Source organism: Capsicum annuum, chromosome 10 (assembly GCF_002878395.1).
Source record: "Capsicum annuum cultivar UCD-10X-F1 chromosome 10, UCD10Xv1.1, whole genome shotgun sequence".
NCBI classification, from domain to species: Eukaryota; Viridiplantae; Streptophyta; class Magnoliopsida; order Solanales; family Solanaceae; genus Capsicum; species Capsicum annuum.
The window spans coordinates 208,551,871-208,570,377 of NC_061120.1; the positions used below are offsets into that span (position 1 = coordinate 208,551,871).

At 33.2% G+C, this 18,507-nt stretch overlaps 1 protein-coding gene and 1 pseudogene across 1 annotated transcript; both read left to right on the forward strand.

Moving 5' to 3' along the window:
• The first annotated feature begins 4,475 nt into the window (after positions 1 to 4,475).
• Positions 4,476 to 7,096, forward strand: LOC107843654 (F-box/LRR-repeat protein At1g67190). Its single transcript, XM_016688003.2, has 3 exons — positions 4,476 to 4,693; positions 4,805 to 4,854; positions 5,513 to 7,096. Exons 2-3 carry the CDS (start codon positions 4,828 to 4,830, stop codon positions 6,773 to 6,775), a joined length of 1,290 nt encoding a protein of 429 aa, XP_016543489.1. The 5' UTR covers positions 4,476 to 4,693; positions 4,805 to 4,827; the 3' UTR covers positions 6,776 to 7,096.
• Positions 7,097 to 7,248: 152 nt separating this feature from the next.
• On the forward strand, positions 7,249 to 12,870 carry LOC107843653 (annotated as a pseudogene).
• The last annotated feature ends 5,637 nt before the right edge of the window (positions 12,871 to 18,507 follow it).

The window sequence follows — 18,507 nt, forward strand, 5'->3', positions numbered from 1 at the left end:
CTTCAAAGGAATCAAAGCTTGGTATACTGAAAACTCTCTTTTTCAAAGTACAGCAAGTCGGTTCGTCGTCCTAATACAAGTGACAAAGATTTGAACACGAATATAATACCATAAGTACATGAATAATGTCAGTCTAAACAGAATATGTTACAATGTCCAGTGGTGTAACTACATGTAATTTGGGGTGATCAGTTGAACTCCTTTTGTCAAAATATTATACTATGTAAATTAAGAATTATAACAAAATTATTTTCATACCTATATATTAAATCTTGAACACCCTAAACGAAATTTCTAGATTTGCTACTGGCAATGCCCTACCATGTACTCTTGTAAAAGACACTGTCCTATGCGATATGTAGTCTCAACAACTTTGTGGTAGTGTCCACTCTTTAACTCTCTCAGCTCTCCAGAATATGAACTCACAAGGTTCCCACAACCATCATGATCAAATTGTAAAGAATCTCCTATATTTAATTTAGTTAATTGGATGATGCCAAGCACTCAACGTAAGTCATCAATATGTGTGTAAACAACTTGATAACATATTGTTAATGAAGCGGAAAAGATTTTTGCTGGCAACATTGATAGATGTTTTCAAGAGTAAATGACATGGCAGACAAAAATTGTGCATGCAATGTTGCATTGGCATTTATATTCACCAAATATAAAAGAGATTTTTTTCATTAAGTAAACCTTTTTGCCGCCAATAAAAGTAATTATAATTATGATAAAAACTTAAAGCAAACCCTATAACAAAAGACTCAAAAACCTTTTTTTTTAAGAAAAAGTTAAATAACCAAAAAATAAGTAACACCAAAATCTTAATAAAGAAAATATTACGTAATCACTAATAATAAAGCATTGTATATAAAATAGTCCTAACTCCTAAATCGAGGATATCTAATCTAAATAAAAAAAAAGACATTGGTGGTAGTAATTAGTGTAAAGAAATTCTAATTCAAAAGTAAATCCTAAAATTATAACAACAACAAAAAATTCTGTGTATTCCCATAAATTGGGGTCTGAAAAAAATCTGAAAATTAAATAAATAATAAATAATAAAAAGGTATAACTTTTACTTACTACTCTAACAATAAATTGTTGTTCTTTTTCTTTTCATGAAGGATTTTTTTCTTTTTTTTTTAATAAATAAATTTGCTTTTGTAATTCTAGTAAAATCCCTTTTTCATACTTCAACTTGTTACAGAAAAAATAAAAAGACAAACTTCCTACTCAATTCATTTTTCTAGAGAATTTTATTTTATCATATATTTAGAATTTCATAATTTTAAAATCATATTTTTTTCCTCTTACCATATATTTTAGGATTTCATAATTTAAATATTATAAAGAACTAAAAAATTAATCAAGAAAATAGTAAATAATTTCATATGTTGTGGAGTGTTTACTTTTTGAACTTCTAACCCAGTTTATTTTGAAATATGTGTTTCCAATAATATATTCAATTCTTTTTAGAAAAAGAAATTTTTTTTGTAAGAAAAAACTTGTGTTTGATCAATAATATTTTTTTTAAAAATATGATTAGCACCCATGAGAAGTGAATAAACTTATCATATTCACTTCTCATCTTTCATTTCCTATGAGAAATGGATAAACTTATCGTCTTTTTTTTTTTTTTGTTTCCCAAGGTATCCCCCAGCTAGACAGGTCAAGGACTAATCCTCCGGGGATCTGAGCTTCATTTAAGGGTTTGCCGCTGGCCAATTAGTTGTTGCATGCACAAGGCGAGAATCGAACCCCCGACACTTGCTTAAGCGACCTAGTGAGCTAACCACTAGGCCAACCAAGCTTGGTGGCTCATCTTATTTCCTAGGAAAGTGATAAATTTTAGCTGAGCCACCAAGGATAATTAAACAAAACTAAAAACAAAACCCACAAAGTGTTAACCATCCAGCATACCCATAAGAAGTGAATACAATTCCCATTTTAACTTTCTTCTCAACTATCTAACTTAAATCCAACATCAAATATAGATGAACAAAGTTGCAATCTCACAAGTTTGAATTATTTTATAATTGTAAATTTTGAGTTTGAGAGTACGTTACAATGCTTAAAAGAAATTATTTCTTAATAGAACAAACTCTTCTGCAGGCTATTTTCCCTTAACTTTCAAAAAGTTTTTCGATCTTTTTCCTTTTGGTAAAATACTTTTTCCCCATATATCCATGTTTATGTTTCCGTAATTTCTAAATTAACATTATTAGTGTTTGACAAATTAAAAGAACTTGATGTCATTACTTGCAAGAGAGAAGAATTTCTTATGCTTATACATATAAATCTATTAACAGAACCTGCAATCAAACTTGAAGAAATAAGGAACTTGTTAACAACTATCATACTACTATAAAGATATATGCTTAGAGATTTTTTCATGGTAATCAATTATAAAGAATTATGAAAACTAAAAAACAAATAAAAACTAAATAATCTAGGGAGAACAAAAGTTATTTTGTTAAGTTAAATCAATATATTTCACCAAAAATCTTAGGGAGCAAGCAGCATAAAGTGTGATTGATAAGAAAGAAAGTGCGCCAACAATCACCTGAACAGAGAGATTTTGAACCAAACATCGATTATCAAAAGGAAAGTGAACACTGACTTTGATGGTAATGATATTCAAATGAGATTATCCTGTTTTCAGATTTCAAAGTAGTAAATAAATCCATTAGAGCAGAAAAAAAAGGACATGCTAACAGGACATTACTACTGAAAATCAAACACTAAATGGGTAAAGGAGAAAGAAAATATAGAATTACCATCATTTTTCATGCCAACTAACAGCTCAATCTCCTCATCAGCTGCCACTACTACATCGACAGCGAAAAACATGACTTAAGAGAGGCAAACCATTAACATCTACCTTTTTCAAAGCAAAGTAAAAAAGTTTTTTTTTTTAAAAAAAATTAACACAAAATTATTAGATGTTAAAATAGGAAAAAAAAGGGAGATTTCGAAGAAAAAGTGAGTGTAACAACCTTCAGAGACACACAAGTATCATGAGACGTCAAAACCTCTGTATCATGCGGTAACCCAAGTATTATGAGTAATTTCTCATGGGATACGTATTTTTCCAACCACATTTTTCTTTTGACAATTCAACATCATCATTAACAATTTCTGAATTAATATTCATTGTTAACTTCTCAGATAAATTTTTTGGGCAAAGATGTCAACCCTTTTGAATTCAACATCATCATCAACGATTTCTGAATTAGTTGTTGTTTTTAACTTCTTTGATAATTTTTAGGCTGAAGATGTCAACATCAAAGATGCCGAGGGTAGGGTGTATTCGAATCTTATCCCTATTTTGTGTAGTAAATATATTATTTTCGATAGGGCCTCAGCTTAAAAAATTATTATCAAAGAATTGTAAGAAAAATATAACAACCAAATAGCATGATACAAAAATATTAATTTTATAATAAATCATAAATAAACAAAGAATTTGATTTTATATTTACCTATCTTGAACAAATCTAACCACATAATTCTAGCATAGGATCTAAGTCTCGATTCTTGCATTATCCAAAGTCTTCTTTACTGCAAAAGAAGATGAAAATCATCAAAGACAGAAAATTAGGTTGAGAAATAATTCTTGTTGAAGGAGCTCCTATATCATATATACTCATACGTATTATGTTCCAATAACTAAAACATAGTAAAAGTATAACTAAATCAACTACCTCGTTCATGAATCAAGTAAAAATATAAACTCAACAAAAAATATGCAAAACTCTATTGATACCAATATATGTCTGCATATAAAATTAAAAAAAAATATATATTCACGTATGTTTATGTTATTGTTGATATGCATCGAATATAATTTTTATACAAATAACTTCAAAACAAATCATCCTACCACTTTCAATGGGAAAAGGATCACATACGAGATCGCCTGTGAACTTTGTGAATTTCATGAACTTCCATCTTACGTCTACGCTCCAAGTGATGGCGTCGGGCGTATTTCTTCCTATAAATATAAGACAGAATAGCGTATTTACTTTAGAATTATAATTATGGTATATTTAGGATTCATATATTTTTATTTCTTTCATATATTTATTTTATGTTTTTCCATATATTTTAGGAGTCCTTAATTTAATAACATAATAATTAAAGGAAAATAGTGAAAAAGACTATTTTGTTTAAAGTAAGGACTTTTAGTGAAGGACAAGAAGTTCAATTCACTTTTCTAATGGTCTTCACACTTTTAGTATATTATTATAGATATAGATTAGTGTAATTATTGTACAACTTTTTGATTAAAATAAAATTTGAAAAGAACCTATCCCGTATTAGTTATTCAAAATTCAATGTTATTTTATTTTATATTAGAGAAGAAATAATGATAACTCAAGATAACTAAATTGAGTAATAATTAATTTTGGAATAACGAAGTTTTATGACCAAACCACCCGCAGTGAAATGTGAATTCTTTAGTAGGCAACTAGGCATAATATAATTGGCTAATTGGAACATTTGGAATGACTGTCGTGGGTCTCACCTCTGTATTTCCAAAAAACTGCACACAGCACAACACTCACTGTGTGTCTGTGCTGCCTTTCTTCCACCATCTTGCCCCCCCACCCCCCCTCCCCCGGCACCAGCCACCTCCATTTTGATCGATTCTTGATTCCGGGTGGTGATCTTAATCTTGATTCTTGTTGTAAGTTGGCCAATTTCTTGATTTTTATGTATATTTTTCTATGTGAATTTGTGGGTGTTTCTTGAAATCTTGATTTGTTTAGTTGATTCTTTTTTTTTTTGTTGGTTGCAGGATGGGGAATTGATGAAGTGTTAATGGGATTGTTGCCTTTGCCCAAAAAGGTGAAATCTTTATGAGTCTTTCTTGATTTGGGGTTTAGAACTTAGATAGTAATGAAACCAAATGTGTTATGGTTAGATTATAGTTTTTTTTGGATCACTTTAAGGGTGTGTTTGGCTGTGAAAATTGTGAGTATTTGAAAAAAAGTAGTTTTTTGTTTTCAAAGTGGAAAATGATATTGTTGTGTTTGGCTATGACTACATATTGGAGTTGTTTTTCAATTATTGTGAGTAATTTGAAGTGGAAAAAAGTGAAAACATCTTTTTGGTGTTTTAGAAGTTGAATTCCGGAATTTTATGGCTAAATGTGTTTTCCGGAGTTCAACTGGAAAACAGTAAGAATTTTCATGGCCAAACGCTCCCTAATGGAGTTGCTTGATATTTCATCTTTTGGTCTACTTTCCCTTGAAGATTGGTCTGTGATTTACTGTTACTCTCAGTTTGAGCAAGTGGGGTTTTAGTTTTTTTCTCCATCTGATTTTGGATTTCGCTTAGTTGCTGAGAATAAGCGGATTTTGGATTTTAAATTGATCGATAATTATTAATGGATAATGTAGCTGTAAAATTAGGAAATTTAAGTAGCTCAGTGGGATTTGTTAGGTTATAGAAGCATTTTTTTCTTTCTTCTAGTGGCCTTTTTGATTTGTTATTCTGTATGAAGGCTATGGAGCACCTTCCTGTTGAGGTCATTGGCAACATATTGTCCCGGTTAGGAGCTGCACGAGATGTTGTGATTGCATCTTCTACTTGCAGGAAATGGCGAGAGGCTTGGAGAAATCATCTTCACACACTTGCCTTTAATTCGAACGACTGGCCTCTTTATCACGAGCTCACAAGGAGCAGACTGGAGATAATTGTGACCCAAACAATATTCCAGACTAATGGATTGCAGTGTCTTTCAATTGTGATGGATGATGTGGATGAGTTCTCTGCTGCTCCAGTGATTGCTTGGCTAATGTATACAAGAGAAACCTTGCGTGAGTTACACTATAATGTCAGGACTACCCCAAACATTAATATACTTGAGATATGTGGTCGCCAAAGACTGGAAGTGTTGGCTCTGGCGCACAATACAATTACGGGTGTTGAACCCAGTTACCAAAAATTTCCTTGCTTGAAGTCTCTTTCACTGAGCTATGTCAGTGTATCAGCATTGGACCTCAGTATTTTTCTCACAGCCTGCCCGAAAGTTGAGGTCCTGAGTCTTATAAGTCTGGATATTGTTATGTCCGATCCACATGCCTCAATGGAGCTGAGTACTAACTCTTTGAAAGATATCTATGTTGAAGCCATTAGTCTGGATAAAATCATTCTGGAGGCGGATAGCCTTGAGAAGTTGCAGTTAAAAGATTGTACGCTTGAGGTCTTTGAACTTGTTAGCAAGGGGAAATTAAGACTCCTTAAGATTGATGATGTTAGTGTCATCCATCTTGATATTGGTGAGAGTGCTGAGAATCTTGAGATTGTGGACGTCAGCAATTTCACAATCATGTGGTCCAAGTTCCATCATATGATAGCAAAATCATCAAAGCTGAGAAAACTGAGGCTATGGGCAGTTGTGTTTGACGACGACGATGAGGTTGTTGATATTGAGACAATTTCTGCGTGTTTTCCTCAATTAATTCATCTCTCCTTGAGCTATGAACTAAGAGAGGCAGCTATCCAGTATGGACTGCAAGGTTCTTTTCAATTGGAAAATGTGGTTGTATTGGAGCTTGGTTGGACAGTGATTAGTGACCTCTTCTCACAGTGGGTAGTAGGGCTATTGGAAAGATGTCCTAATCTGAGGAAATTGGTGATCCACGGGGTTGTTTCAGAAACTAAAACACATGAAGAATGCAATACATTAGCCAAATTCACATCTTTTATTGTAAGGCTAATGAGGAAGTATTTGAAGATAGATGTTCAGTTTGAATATGACTAGATTTGTGCTACGGTGCCCCCTGCCTTGGAATTCACAGTTTTGTCAAATGTCAATAGCTCAAGGAGGTACACGATCCTTTGTGGTGATTGATTCTGTTATTACATGGATACCATAATGTTCCTTTTTTTAAGTTAAAGTTGTGTTTCAGCGTTGTAACTTACCTTATTGTTTCAGTTCAAGTTCACATAGTGTTCACTGTTATGGTATTCTTGTTGTTACTAGGTTAATGCTTTAACACACTTCCTAGTGCAAGAGAAAACTTTTCTTTTTCTGCTTTTATGTTTTATTTTTGGTTGTAATGAAGTGTACTTTTTTGGTCCATGTTTTAACTTTTCTCATATATACTGCATAAGTTCAACTACATACTTGCTGAGAGCCTTTATTGGCATCTCCTCCTTGACCTGATCATGTTGAACAGGAAATCAGTTATCTCGAATTACATCAGGAAATTCACTCCGTTGCAGGAGGAACATTGTGCTTCATTTTTAACAAGAGAATGAACTGAGGCAATGAATGTCCTTGTAGTCTAACTTGTGGGGTTGTGCTATGTTATCGAGAGACTTATTTTGATTTTATAAGCTATTTATCAGCTAATATAAGGATAATCTAGTAGTATAGAGGTAAAAGAGAGGGATACATAGAAATTATTTTTGTTGTCGTTTTTCTTTGCAAGTCCGAGGGTCTATTTGAGACGACCTTTCTATCTCCAAGAAGTAGTGGTAAGGTCTGCCTTTGCTCTACCCTCCCCAGGCCTCACTTGTGTGATTACACTCGCTATGTTGTTGTCATTTTTGCAAGTAAAAGAAGAATCAATGTAGTCTTTTGAACCTCCTGAAGTTGGAGAATGTATAGGAGGCAAATGTACTTTGTGCCGTTCATTCAGTTTGAAAATTTGGGAGAAGTTGGATTTCTAGTTTCTTGCAGGTATTCTCAGTATCAGCATTCACTTCTTAAGTTGGAAGATATGGAGGAGGTGAAACACATCCTCGGTGCTGTTTGCTATGTTCATATTCAATTGGTTGAATGAAGGAGAGAGATGGGATGTAAGACAATTCTTGTAAATGTTTTGTTCCCCTTTACTACAGTAGCTTTATTATTGCTGCCATCATTACATTAACAGTTACTATTCCGCGTTGCCTTTCATAAATAACAATAACACTGGGAAAAAATTTAAATGTATACTAGATCGGATTGCTATAGCGGAAGGAGAAATTAAAATCATACTAGATTGCATTGCAATGTTGGAAAAAGATTAAAAGTAATGCTAAACTGCGCCATAAAACCGAAAAAGGAAAATCTGTATTATATTAAATTATTATCCCGGAAACAACTTTTAAAAATCAGATTAAAACACTAAAGAATATACTACATCAGATTACAATACCTGAAACTATAAAACAAAATTAGAAAAGGTCCCTCATGTTGAGTATATTAATAAATAATCACTTAAATATGCTCATGAACAATTAAGTCCTTTAAGTTTGTCAACAGTGTGCATTTTTCCTCATCGTTGAATATTCTAACGACGGTTTATTTAACAAAAACTATGAACAAAATGATTTAACAGCAACTTATATTCTGGAGGTGCAATTTTTGATGTCTGGTGCAGTTTTACTATTATTGATCTATTTCTAGCATCTGGCGTAGATTTTAAAGGTTGCAATTTCTGAAATTTGACAGACATGTAAATCCTTTTCTCCACAGTTCTTGTTCTATTGTTCCCATATGTACACTTTCTAAAGAGTCGAACATGCCCGAATCCTTGTCCACAAATATTTGACCTACTGATTCATTGAGTGACTCTTTCACACCCCTTCTAAAAAATGGAGTCCTTTTCTCTTAAAGCAATTCTAATAGACATAATTTAGTATATACTTCTGAAGACCAGAATTTCACTTTTACAAACTTAAAGAACTTAAACAATTCTAAAACATATTAAAGGGACTAATTCTTTAAATATTACGCCCTCCGCCCGAATTTATGAGGCATAATTTGACTGGGCACGGAGTTTAAGTAATAAGAAAAGACATTGTTATGTTTACTAAATTACCCTTATTGATGTCACTTTGTTGCTTACGTTTTCATTGTCTTTTCTTGTTATGTGGGACACAATAAGGATAACATGGGTATAATGCCATTAAATAGTTGCCAAATAAGGAAATGTGACATTCTTTTTAGGACGGACTAAAAAGGAAAGTGTGCCACATAAATTGGGACGGAGGGAGTACTTACCATATTTTGTCTTCCCCTCTCTTTCAAATAGAACTTTTTCCTTCACAGTTTTCACATTCCCCAGCATTTCTCCGTTTCTCTGTACTCTCCTCTCCAATTCAATTAACAAAAGCTCCCACCTTTTGCCGGAATCTGATAGTTCACCTCTGTCAACAACCGCAGCACCACCACTGATGAGTGTTTTCCGCTGCGCAGATTAAACTAGCATCCGTTTCAGTGTTAAGATGCAGAACGACCAAATTTCAGCATCCGCTTCCTCCTCATTCAATGACAAATCATCAAATTGGATTCATTTATACGTCCGTTCATTTTCTGGAGAAACTCTGGTTATTCCAGCCTATCCAACGGACACAGTGGAAGTAATTCATGATAAAATCACGTTTATCACTGGAATTTCCAAATCTCACCTGAGGTTAATCTATGGAGGTAAACAGCTTCAGCTAGATCAAACGGTGTCGGATTATGGAATTGAAGAGGAAGAAGGGTTACAACTAGTAGGCCGATTGAGGAGCACATGTCATCCTCAGGCTTGGCAGCTCATGAATGAGTTATATTCACTAATTTCGGGTTTCTGCAAAAGAAAATATTATTGGGTTCCGTCAAACTCGGAACATATACAATACATGCTTACAAAGGTTCTGAGTATGTCTCCTGATGATTTTGATCTAGCCTCTGAACACCGCGAAATATTTATTTCCTCCTCTGTTCCAGCAGCCCTGGTAATGCTTTATATGTCTCGAACTCTAGGCCATAAAATAATTGGTGATGAATGCATTCGTCGATTTATCATTTCATTGAAGAATAGGCCCGTTAAACCAATATATAGTAGATATGCTATCATAGTGTTAGAGTTTTGTAAGATTCTGAGAGACTGTGGGGATTGAAGATGATCTGTATATATTTTGTCGTAGTACTTTAGGGGCTATCATAGAGCCGATAGGAATCACGAGTTGCAAGGCTGATAAGAAGAAGTTAGTAGCATTGCAGGATGTTTTTCTGTTCGTTGGTGAGATAGTTGCTCAGTTACAGTATGACCTATTATCGAAATCAACTGATTTGTCGTTATCGTTTAACCTTGTGCGTGATTTTGCTGCGTTTACGCTTCCAGTGGGGAATGTCATATCGTTGCATGTACCTTTCGGCTTTCCAATAACTTTTCCGTTGCTGGAGATTGACACCGATGAAGCACAGTATTACAGAGAGTGTATTGAATGGTTGTATTATCGTTTCTATGGTTTGCTACTAACAATGGAGTTTTCTTTAAGGCTTTTGGAAGGCCGGTTGGGTTTGCAAGAGAAAGGAGAAGACACGCAACTTGTACAGATCTGGTGGTCTTTGTGTCTTAAAATTCTAAAGGAGTTAAACGATATATCAAAACTGTATACTGGTATGGAGAATGTATTCTGGCAGAAGATGAGGGAAGTAAAGCCTTCGTTGTGCTTTTTGATAGTCAAGCTTGCCACTAAATCAGAAGATTACGGGTGGCTTTTTGAGCACAAGGAGGTAACTGATTTTAAGTTACGGAGGCATTTGGCAATGCTGCTGCTTCCAGAAGTTGGAGACAACGAGGCACTATTCTACATGCTCAGTGACAGGTCCAAATTGCTGGAAGAATCGTTTGGGTACATTGGAAATGCCTCTCTTGAAAATCTGCGTGGCAGTTTGTTTGTGGAATTCAAACATGAAGAAGCTACTGGATCTGGTGTGCTGAGAGAGTGATTTTCATTGGTATGCCAATCGATCTTCAACCCTCAGAACGCTCTCTTTGTTGCTTGCCCAAATGATCGTAGAAGTTTTCTCCCAAATCTAGGTAAGCTTTTATTTCATTTATGCTATCTCATTTGTGATTTTTTGCCAGTATTTGATTCTAATTTTGTTATTTGATTCGATATTAATGGATGTTTTTGATAAGTTGGGTTGTAAAGTCACTTGAATGAACGGAAAAGGAAAGCCCCCTCCCCCAAGTTGTAACATCCTCTCTCTTTTGCTTCATACCTCCAAATGCATCTTTCTTATAAAATTCTCCTCGTTAATATTACTCATAAGTTAAAATCGCTCTCACTATTAGAATGTAATTAACGCACATCTACAATTTGTGCTTGCAACATCTAAGGTGAATCCGTTACACCTTATGTTCTTCTGCTTCTCTGGTAGAATGATTGCATTGGCTTTAAAGCATAAAGTACAGATCGGTGTTGTGTTTGATCGCACCTTCTTTTTGCAATTGGCTGGGAAAAACATATCATTGGAAGACGTTAGGGACACGGATTTATGCTTGTACAATAGCTGGAAGCAGATACTGGATATGGATCCAGAGATGGTGGACCAAGATTATCTAGGCTTGCGGTTCTTTTGTGAAGCTGAGTCGTTGGGCTCCATGAAACGGATTGAGCTTTGCCCCAAGGGGATGGATACTGTTGTGGACAGTAAGAATCGGGAGACTTATGTTAACCTTCTTACTAAACATCATTTTGTAACATCTATTGCAGAGCAGGTCACATCTTTTGCAAAAGGTTTTGATGATATTACAACCACATCAAGTCGCCGGTCCTTTTTCCAGTTCCTAAATCTTGAGGATCCCGACTTGATGCTTGATGGCAATGGAAATGATGTATCTGTGGAAGATTGGAAAGCCCATACTGATTACTATGGCTACAACAGAAGTGATCGTCAAATATCCTGGTTCTGGGAGGTACATGATTCTTGTCTCTTTCTAGTTACTATGTTTTCACTTTTCAAAATATTTAGAATTTCACACTTGTCTTCTCACCCCTTTTCTCTTCGTTACATCTAACAGCAGTACATTTCTTACTCGGACATATTTCATGTGATTAAATAATCTATGCTATGAACTCTTGAGAACACACAAACTTTTTTCCAAGATATGTGCTGAAAAGGTGTCTAATAGGAACACTTTATCAAGTGTTTAGGTGCTTATTTAAAACAGACCATATTTCGAATATCTTATTGAAATTTACTGACAAATTTAAGGAACTGTCAGCGTATTCAACCATATTTTTTCCTTCGAAGGTAGTGTTTGTTTTCGGAGTTTGGGATGTTCATATCGATTTTTAACTTTACCAGCTTCTCTACTTGTAGCTCATGTTTGGTCTAAATAACATTTACTAATAGAAAGGACACAATGGAAGCATGATTCATGAGACTCTGCTTGGCAGACGAGTCGATTATTCGGAACGTTCTGTCATTGTCGTGTGTCCTTTACTTTCATAACATCGATCTGGAGCAATAGAGCTTTTTCCCTATTAAACATGAACATTACAAATTGATTTTCTTTTACACATGGAGTACCTAGCATGAACAATTGAAGCATGATTTCTTGAGACTCATCCTTGACAAACGACTCTATTATTCAGGACGTTCTGTCATGTTTGTTTTCTTTTCTTTCTTTGGGTGCAGATAGTCGAGTCTATGTCTGTTGAACAGAGAAAGGTGCTCCTTTCCTTCTGGACTTCAATCAAGTCTCTGCCTCTAAACGGTTTTGGTGATTTGGATTCGAGGCTTTGCATCTACAAAAACTCCGAGCCTGATGATCACTTGCCTCGTTCACAAACTTGCTTCTACCGGATATGCTTTACGCCTTATAAGTCCAAGTCTATCATGCAAGATAGACTCCGCATAATCACCCAAGAACATGTTGGTTGCAGCTTTGGTGCCTTGTGACCTGTGGCCGATTCAAGATTTGAAGCATATGGATTCTTATACTGCTAGCTATCTCAAATTTAACTGAGTTCACAACAATATTTCTAGATGTTTAATAAATTTTTTGCTATATATTCAAGCTTTGTGCAAACTTGAGACGTTTACAGTTGGAGGTTCACTTATGGTATGTGAAGTTTGATTGACTTGGTGTTTACTTTGGCTTGGCGTTTCACTCATGGCACCTTCATAATTAAACTTTTTCAATAAAACTTAGTACAAATTAATAAATGGAGGAGACCAAATCGGATACCCCTGAAATTTTTACTGTCTGCTAAAACTTTTGGGGTCGTTTGGTTGGAAACAAGTTATTTCGAATTAATTATCCTGGGATTAGTTATGTCGGGTTAAGTTATGCGATGTATGTGAGATTACTTATTCCATCACTATGGTTTAAGTGACAGGATAAATAATTACGGAACTAATTAGTACTCCAATGAAATGTAGGATAAAATAAACTTGCATTTTATCTCGCTATTATTATGCCTTATATCTCATACAAATGACTCCTTAGAGTACTGAAAAAATTTAAAAAGAAGTCCCGCTAAAGAAGAATTTAAGGGGTCGTTTGATGTCAGGTATAAGAGAATAAATAGTCTTTGGATAAAGCAAAGGATTATTTTATCCCATATTTGATTGGAGGTATTAGTTTCGGATTATTCGTCCCACCATTTTACACCATAGTGACGGATAAGTTATCCCATATACATGGTGGGATAACTAATTTTGAGATAACTAATTCCAAAATTAATTATTTCGAGATAACTCTTTTCCAATCAAACGATTCCTAAGATTAATTGTTTGTACTAAATTTTAGTGAAAGCAAGAGGATGGTTTGAGTTATTCTAGCTTCGGTGAAGAGATCTATATTTTGTATAAAGAAATTCATTATATATATATATAAATTATGTTAGAAAAATAGGAAAAGGTAAATAGGTTTGAGGCGTGAAATAATCGACTTTTCTTAAGAGTATCGAAATAAATAATTTTCCTATTGCTACCACCACCAAGCTAGATAAGGATGAAACTGATTCATGGTGGCTGAAACGGATTCAAGAGAACTCAAAGCCTGGTTCCTTGGTACCCTAAAGGAGAGTCCTTTGACTTGGTGGGCTATAGTGTGCTGAATATGCTGGATATTTTATGGATAGAAAAAGTACCTCAGGCATGACCATTCTTGGGTCCCCGTCTTGTGTCCTGGACAACCAATCAACATAGAGATGTTAATACGGATTGGGAATGGGCTAGCTCACACAAGCTTTGAAATTTGATAGGTTAGGTTGGGTTGATCCATCAAGATGACGGGTCAGAAACAACAAGTTCAATTCATCACTTTGTGGGTTGCGGGCCTTCACGGGCCAGTCTACTTTTTATAATGTGTAAATAACACAAATCCCAACCTTTTAGAATTAATTATACCCTATCCCACTTTTATTAATTAGTTTACTCTCTCTGCCTTTTAACATACATAAGAAAAATGCATATACATACCTTGTTATGTATATTTGAAAGTTTTACTGCCGTTAAAAAAGGAACTAAAGTATTCCTTTGATCTAAGGACGCTGTTAAGTCAACTAATTAATTAAGTGGATTAATGCTTCCTTAATTTATGTAACAACTTCTGAATTTCAAATTTTGAATTCATCAAATACATTAAAATCAAAACATACGAAAATTAAACACCCAAAATCAAATCAAAACACTGATTTCATTATAGCTCTGAAGAAAAAAACTTCAAAGGAGCAGCTCGTGGTTTAGCCTATTTATATAAGGAACCAAATATAGTTCATTGCGACATTAAAACCAGCAACATTCTTTTGGACGAGAGATTTGAAGCTCATCTAGCTGATTTTGGACTATCACGGCTACCACGTCCCGATACTCATGTCACAACAAATCTGGTTGGAACCTTGGGATACATTCCTCCTGAATATAGTCAAACATTAACCGCTACTTTTAGGGGTGATGTTTACAGCCTTGGCGTTGTTCTTCTTGAGCTTCTGACAGGTAAACGTCCCGTGGAAGTATGCAGGGTAAAAAGTTGTAGGGATTTGGTGTCATGGGTTTTTCAACTGAAATCTGAGAACAAGATGGAGGAAATATTCGACACATCCATATTAAATACAAGTTATGAGAAACAACTCTTGGAGGTGTTAAGTATAGCTTGTCGATGTATAATGCAAGATCTACGACAGAGACCCTTGATTGATTAAGTGGTCTCATAGCTCGAGGCAATCGAAACTGGAAAAGACAGATGAGATTCATCTATCTTTTCCTTGTAGATTTTTCTTCTTTTGCTTACAGTTTTTTGTTTTGCTCTACTCGTGAAGAGTAATCACTGATTTTTGTTAGCATATTTTTAGGAATTACTTGATTGATATGTTTCAATTTCATATTTTTTCGTTGAAATAAATTTTAGTTTATTTTCGTTTTGAAATTTTCGTGTTACTTTTTTTGTATTTGTGTTGTTTATGTGGACACCGGGTTACTTTGACTAATGCTTGTAATTAGTATGTCACACAGTTATGTATGTTTATGTATGTTAGCAAACATACATAACTTATATATATAAACTTTGACTCACCTATATTTATTAGGTAAGATTACATGTACATTCATGTATATTCTCCAACATATATTATTACGTTATGATGTGCTATGTTTGCACTATTAAAAAAATTAAGTTTATTCGTTTTTTTTATACACTTGAAAATTTTATATCCGTGTCAATGTAAACTTTAGCTATGTATATTAGCTAACATACATAACCTATGGATATAAACTTTGACTCGTTTAAGTATATTTTTCAACATATATTATTAAGTTTTATAATGTGCTATGTATGTGTAAACATACACACATAAAAACAATACAGGTTATTTGTTTTCCATACACTCTTGAAAAGTACATATCTGTGTATATGTTATCATACGCAAAATTCAATAGGTAATGTACATCAAAATAATAATGAAGATAATTTTTCATCCTCGTCATTCAAACATGCATTTGTTTTAGGCATCAAATTCAACATTCATCATTCCTAACAAATACATAGGAAAAAAAATCTTCACCATATTCATCAAATAAAATCATATTCTGTCATACAAAAAATTTAAAGTACTTTAACATTGAACATTCCTAACAAATTCCAACAATACAAAAAAAAGTATTCACAATATTCTTCACTACGGCTACTTAATGCTAACTATTCCACTTTCATGAGGAATTGGTATAGTTCTTGTCCTTGGTCTTGAAGGATCATCATTTTCACTAACATAACCTTTCTTTGCTTTCTGAATATCGTATTTTTAAAGGAGTGATGAGTAATGCATTCGATGATATTCTACTTCAAAATCAATAGAAGGAACGTTCAATACGTTGTAACAAAGACTCCACAGTCCCTGACACATATACAAAATCTTACATGTTATTCCGTAGTACTTACAAGCAAAGAAATAAATAAAAACATGTAGACATATAACTACCGAAATGCAACGGATGCACAAGGATTTTTTTTATCCTGTATTTCATACCCTATTGAAAAATAAAACAAAACATCATATGTGAGCATCTGTTGTCAATACATATATAAAACTTATGTATATTAACAACATATACACAAAAATTGAAGTGTGTGAACTATTGATTCAATAACACAGCTAACAACATATCACAGGTGATGTATATGTTAACATATACATAGTTGATGTCCATTACCTCAACTACCCATATAAAAAATTAAAACATATACAAAGCAAAAAATGATGTATATGCAGTAGACATCTCATTAGCAGTTTAACAACATATTGAAGTTATGTATATGTTATTCATATACACATGACATGTTCTGTGCATCAAACTAACATAACAAAAGACAATAGCAAACCTAACTTATGTATATGTGCTGAATAATATATGTGCAACACATACAAACTTACTATTGTACAAACACCCATTAGTGAGTTATGAATATGAACTATATAGATCATTGCAGTTCAAACAAAAACGTCACCACAAATGTATATACCCAACATATACAAGATTTGTTTATACTTCCACAAACAAATTGCGACAAAAACTAAAACTGATGAAAAAATTCATAATCTTTCTTCGCTTTCTGAAGACCATAATTCCTAAAGAGTGCCATGTATCGCATATGATGGTACTTTGCTTCACAACCCCCTGAAGGTACATCCATTCCTTCACTTAGGTATTCTGCATACCCAACAACGAACACTCTACAATCCCTGATATGCATACAAAGAACAATGTTAATTCATATAACACATCATTAATAATACTTGATAAAAAAAATTTAAAGATTACTTGCAAGTTGTCACATCCTTATTGCGTAATGTATTGTAGATTATTAACACATACATAACAATATGATGTATATTAAACTGGGCATTTCATTACAAATCAAACAACATATTAAAACTTATGTATATGTCTAACATATACATATGTAATTTGCATTGCCTTAAACACACATAACAATACATAATTCAAACTCATTCATGTATATGTTCAACATCATATAAACAGTAATGTATGTTCATAACAATATATAACAAAACTGGGCATTTAATTGCACATCAAACAACATATCAAAACTTATGTATATGTCTAACATATACATATGTAATATGCATTGCCTCAAATACACATAAAAAAATATAATTCAAAACCCACTTATGTATACGTTCAACAACATATAATCAGTAATGTATATTGTTAACACATACATAGATACTAATATATAAACATACATGCATCACATATGTATATGAACTATAGATATAATTGTATTTCAAATTTAAAAAACAGCACGTAGGTATATGCCTATCATATACAAACAAGTGTTATGTATATACACTGAAAACTTCTAAAAGATAGACCGAATTGAAGAAAAATCCCAAATCTACAGCAGAACTAACAACCATCTCCGTGTAATTAAAAGTTTGAAAACCTCACATTATCGAAAATAACATAAATATCCCAGTACAAATTAACAATGAAATTCAAAATTAAAAAAAATAGAAAAATCTTCGGTAGACGTGACCGTGCAGTATCATCTTTTTTTATTTTTCATGACGATTCTTCAATTTATTTTTTCGACCTTCTATCAGCAATTGAACGAACTGACAACCCGGTTTGTTGGTTCATTAGGCTCTAAATGAATTAATCCTAAACTAAAAGAAAGAGAATCATCCATTTACTAAGTAATATATAGTTAATTTATAACTTGAAAATAGTTGAATTTGAAAACAAAAAAGTATTATCCAGAAATCGATTCTATAATTTGTGAAAGTAGAAAATCAAAAACTTACTCCATTATTATGAAAAAATCATTGAAAGAACAACATGCAACAACTTGTTCATTCGAAATCTCCAATTTGTAATTAAGACAAAAAAAATTTACTAACCTCTGATGTTACAATTTTAGAATGTTAAAAGGAGTTTTAGGTAAAATTAGCAAAATTGGACTCAAATTCAAAAATGGTAATTTCAAAATATTAAAAGGAATTTTATTTAAAATTGAATGCAAAGAATAGCAAAATTGGACTGAAATTTAAAAATGGTAACCGCCCCTTGATTGTAGGCTTCTTCCAAGGAGAAAAATCTTGAGTTTTGGTAAAGCTATGTATATGTATTTTTAGAGAGAGAATAAGAAAAAATGGGACTTTTGTAATATGTTTTGAGAGTGGAGATTTTGTGTAATAAGTGATACTTAAGTTGCTTTTATGTAATTTTTAGTTTTAAAATATATTATTTTTATA

Excerpts from the sequence above, each read along its gene's own strand:
- LOC107843654 (XM_016688003.2), top strand. The coding sequence starts at position 4,828 with ATGGGATTGTTGCCTTTGCCCAAAAAG. Across the intron at positions 4,855-5,512 it reads TGTTGCCTTTGCCCAAAAAG|GCTATGGAGCACCTTCCTGT; the intron begins GTGAAATCTTTA and ends TTCTGTATGAAG.